The sequence below is a fragment of the Morone saxatilis genome, unplaced genomic scaffold, assembly GCF_004916995.1.
Source record: "Morone saxatilis isolate NCDOM2014 unplaced genomic scaffold, NCSU_SB_2.0 Contig10, whole genome shotgun sequence".
Classification (NCBI taxonomy): Eukaryota; Metazoa; Chordata; class Actinopteri; family Moronidae; genus Morone; species Morone saxatilis.
Window position 1 is genome coordinate 15,037,776 of NW_023339652.1, and position 2,297 is coordinate 15,040,072.

Consider the following 2,297-nt stretch of genomic DNA (forward strand, 5'->3'; position numbering starts at 1 on the left):
CACAAGTTTCAAAATTGTTATGTGAAGTGACTTTCCATCCACAACTGTATTAAATAAAAATATTTAATGTAACTTGAATTAAATGACAAAACAGTGAGTTAAATAAAAAATATTGAATGTTAATTTCATCATCATTATGGCATTTTATCAACCAAAACGGGTTACACTCTTGGGGGAACTCCTAATTACAGAGAAGGCTTGTTTAGGTTCTCTTTTCAGAAAGGAAGTACCTTCGGCTTGTGAGGCATCCACCACACTGTCTGTACATGGTAACTGTGATCTTCATTATTTTCTTTCAATTTTGTCCTATTTTAACGTAATTCTATTTTACTTCTCACTTTTTGGATTTACTTTGCGGGCCCAGGGTAAACAGTTTTCCTAATACCGGCTTATTGGTTCTCAATTTCTCTAGTTTTCATGTTTCTTCTTCCCATTAAACAGCATTGAGTTCATTTAGTAAATTTATGGTTCCAATTTAGGAGTAAAAAATTTAGGACGATAAAAAGCATAGTTATTGCTTTTTTTAGGCCGTGGGGCCACCTTTGGTTTATGACAATTGGGTTCTTATTTTAGTGGCGTCTGTTTTTCCAGCAACAGGGGCCGCACCAAAACCTCGGATTTAAAAACTGTTTCAAACTAGGGCAGTTGCTGGATTCAGATTTACGAAGCAAGAATTTTGTTAACTCTGCGTTGGGGCCCTATTTTTCTTCACCTTAAAAAATCATTTCCCACTAATTTATGTCCCATATTCCTAAAGGATTTTTAATTTTTTTTTATTTTTTTATTTTAGGGGCTACTGAGGTTCATTGAGGGGGTTTTTTTTAAATCACCCTTAAAATTAAATTATGCCCCCTGTTGGACTTTCAGGGTCTCCCCTATGGAAACCTGATAAATGTCAGCCCAGGCACTTACCATAAAGGACGTAAAGATTTAGGTTTCCACCGCACACCACATAAGGGCGTTACCAACACAACCAACAACACCACACACCACCACCACACGCTCCTTAAATTCTGTGTCCTAATTCAGTCAGGCAGGCTTGCTTTCCGCTGGCACAGACAGGGCAGCCATGCATTTGCAGGGTCTTTGCAGGCAACATTTGCGCCAAAAGGAGCCCATTCTGTCCTGTAAACAGAAAGGAGCGGGGCGTAAGATTATTTGTTTAGAGGAGAAGAGAAGAGGAAGAGAGAAGGAGAAGAAGGAGAGAGAGAGAGAGAGAGCATTACGCACACCCTGATCCTCTCCACACATAACCAGTGTGGCGCACGGACCGGCGGCAGCCCTCAGAAAGTGGGAAGTTTTCGCCAAAGGATTCTGTCCAAAAATTAATCACCTTCATGTCGACCCTGTTGGATACTAACCTGCCGATGCTATGGTTACCTTTATTACGGTAGGAACTGCTTTATTTAGTTAGAGTTGGTGCCTCGTGGAGCATTTGTGTCGCTTTGGTTCTTGGAGAATCTGACGCGAAAGAAGTGACAGAGACTGACCCAAAGTGTTCAGTGTGTTCAACAGACTTCAAAAGATGACAAAGACTCACAAAGCTGATCTTTAAGAGCTTCAAATCGTGTGATGAGCAGCTTTGCAGCTTCTGGAGTTCCAAATGAAGCATGAATAGCTTTAAAAAGTTTTGGGGACAAGATTTGGCACCACAGACGCGTCTAAATTGGTTTTGAGTGCTCCAGATTAAATATTTTCTTGTGGTATAACAGAGGAGTTGCATGATATGTTCAGGGACTTATTACTTCCTCAAAGCTGAAGCGTTGGCAGGTAAAACAAACTAGAATGTGAGAGGTAAACCAGTGCGGACAAACTCACTGCCTCTCTCTCTCTCTCTATCTGCACAGGTAGACAAACGGGTTGGGTATTTCCAAAGCTCGCTTTACGCATACAAACATAAGAAACTTCTGCGAGTCTTGCTCTTTTCAAAGGTGTGTGCGACGTGTTGGAGGGAGCGGAACTGTCTGAATGCGCACAGGCGAGGTTCATCTTGTATCTTTACATTACCGACGCGCTAATTGCGCCTCGGCTCGCTGTTCAGTGGAAGTGAAAGATGATATGTCACAGTTGACTCCCAACACAAAGGCGGACTATGCGTTGAATCCTTCTTTCCCTCCCTGCGCGTTCCCTGCCCCGTGTGCATGAGTGCCTATTTGTTTGTGTATGCATATAAACTATAGCCTGTGTGCGCATGAGGTGGAGAGAGTGAACGGTCTGTGTGCGCACAGACGTCCTGTCCAACAGACCTAAACTTTCCCAAATTTGCCTTTTTGGATAAATGCAACAAAATAATTCAT

At 42.0% G+C, this 2,297-nt stretch overlaps 1 protein-coding gene across 1 annotated transcript in view; it reads left to right on the top strand.

Moving 5' to 3' along the window:
- Positions 1 to 1,230: 1,230 nt before the first annotated feature.
- Positions 1,231 to 2,297, top strand: part of ntf3 (neurotrophin 3) — a 35,927-nt gene continuing 34,860 nt past the window's right edge. Inside the window, exon 1 of the mRNA XM_035679758.1 lies at positions 1,231 to 1,390. Coding sequence (XP_035535651.1) covers positions 1,373 to 1,390 — 18 coding nt within the window. The 5' untranslated portion in view covers positions 1,231 to 1,372. The remainder of the gene's footprint in view (positions 1,391 to 2,297) is intronic.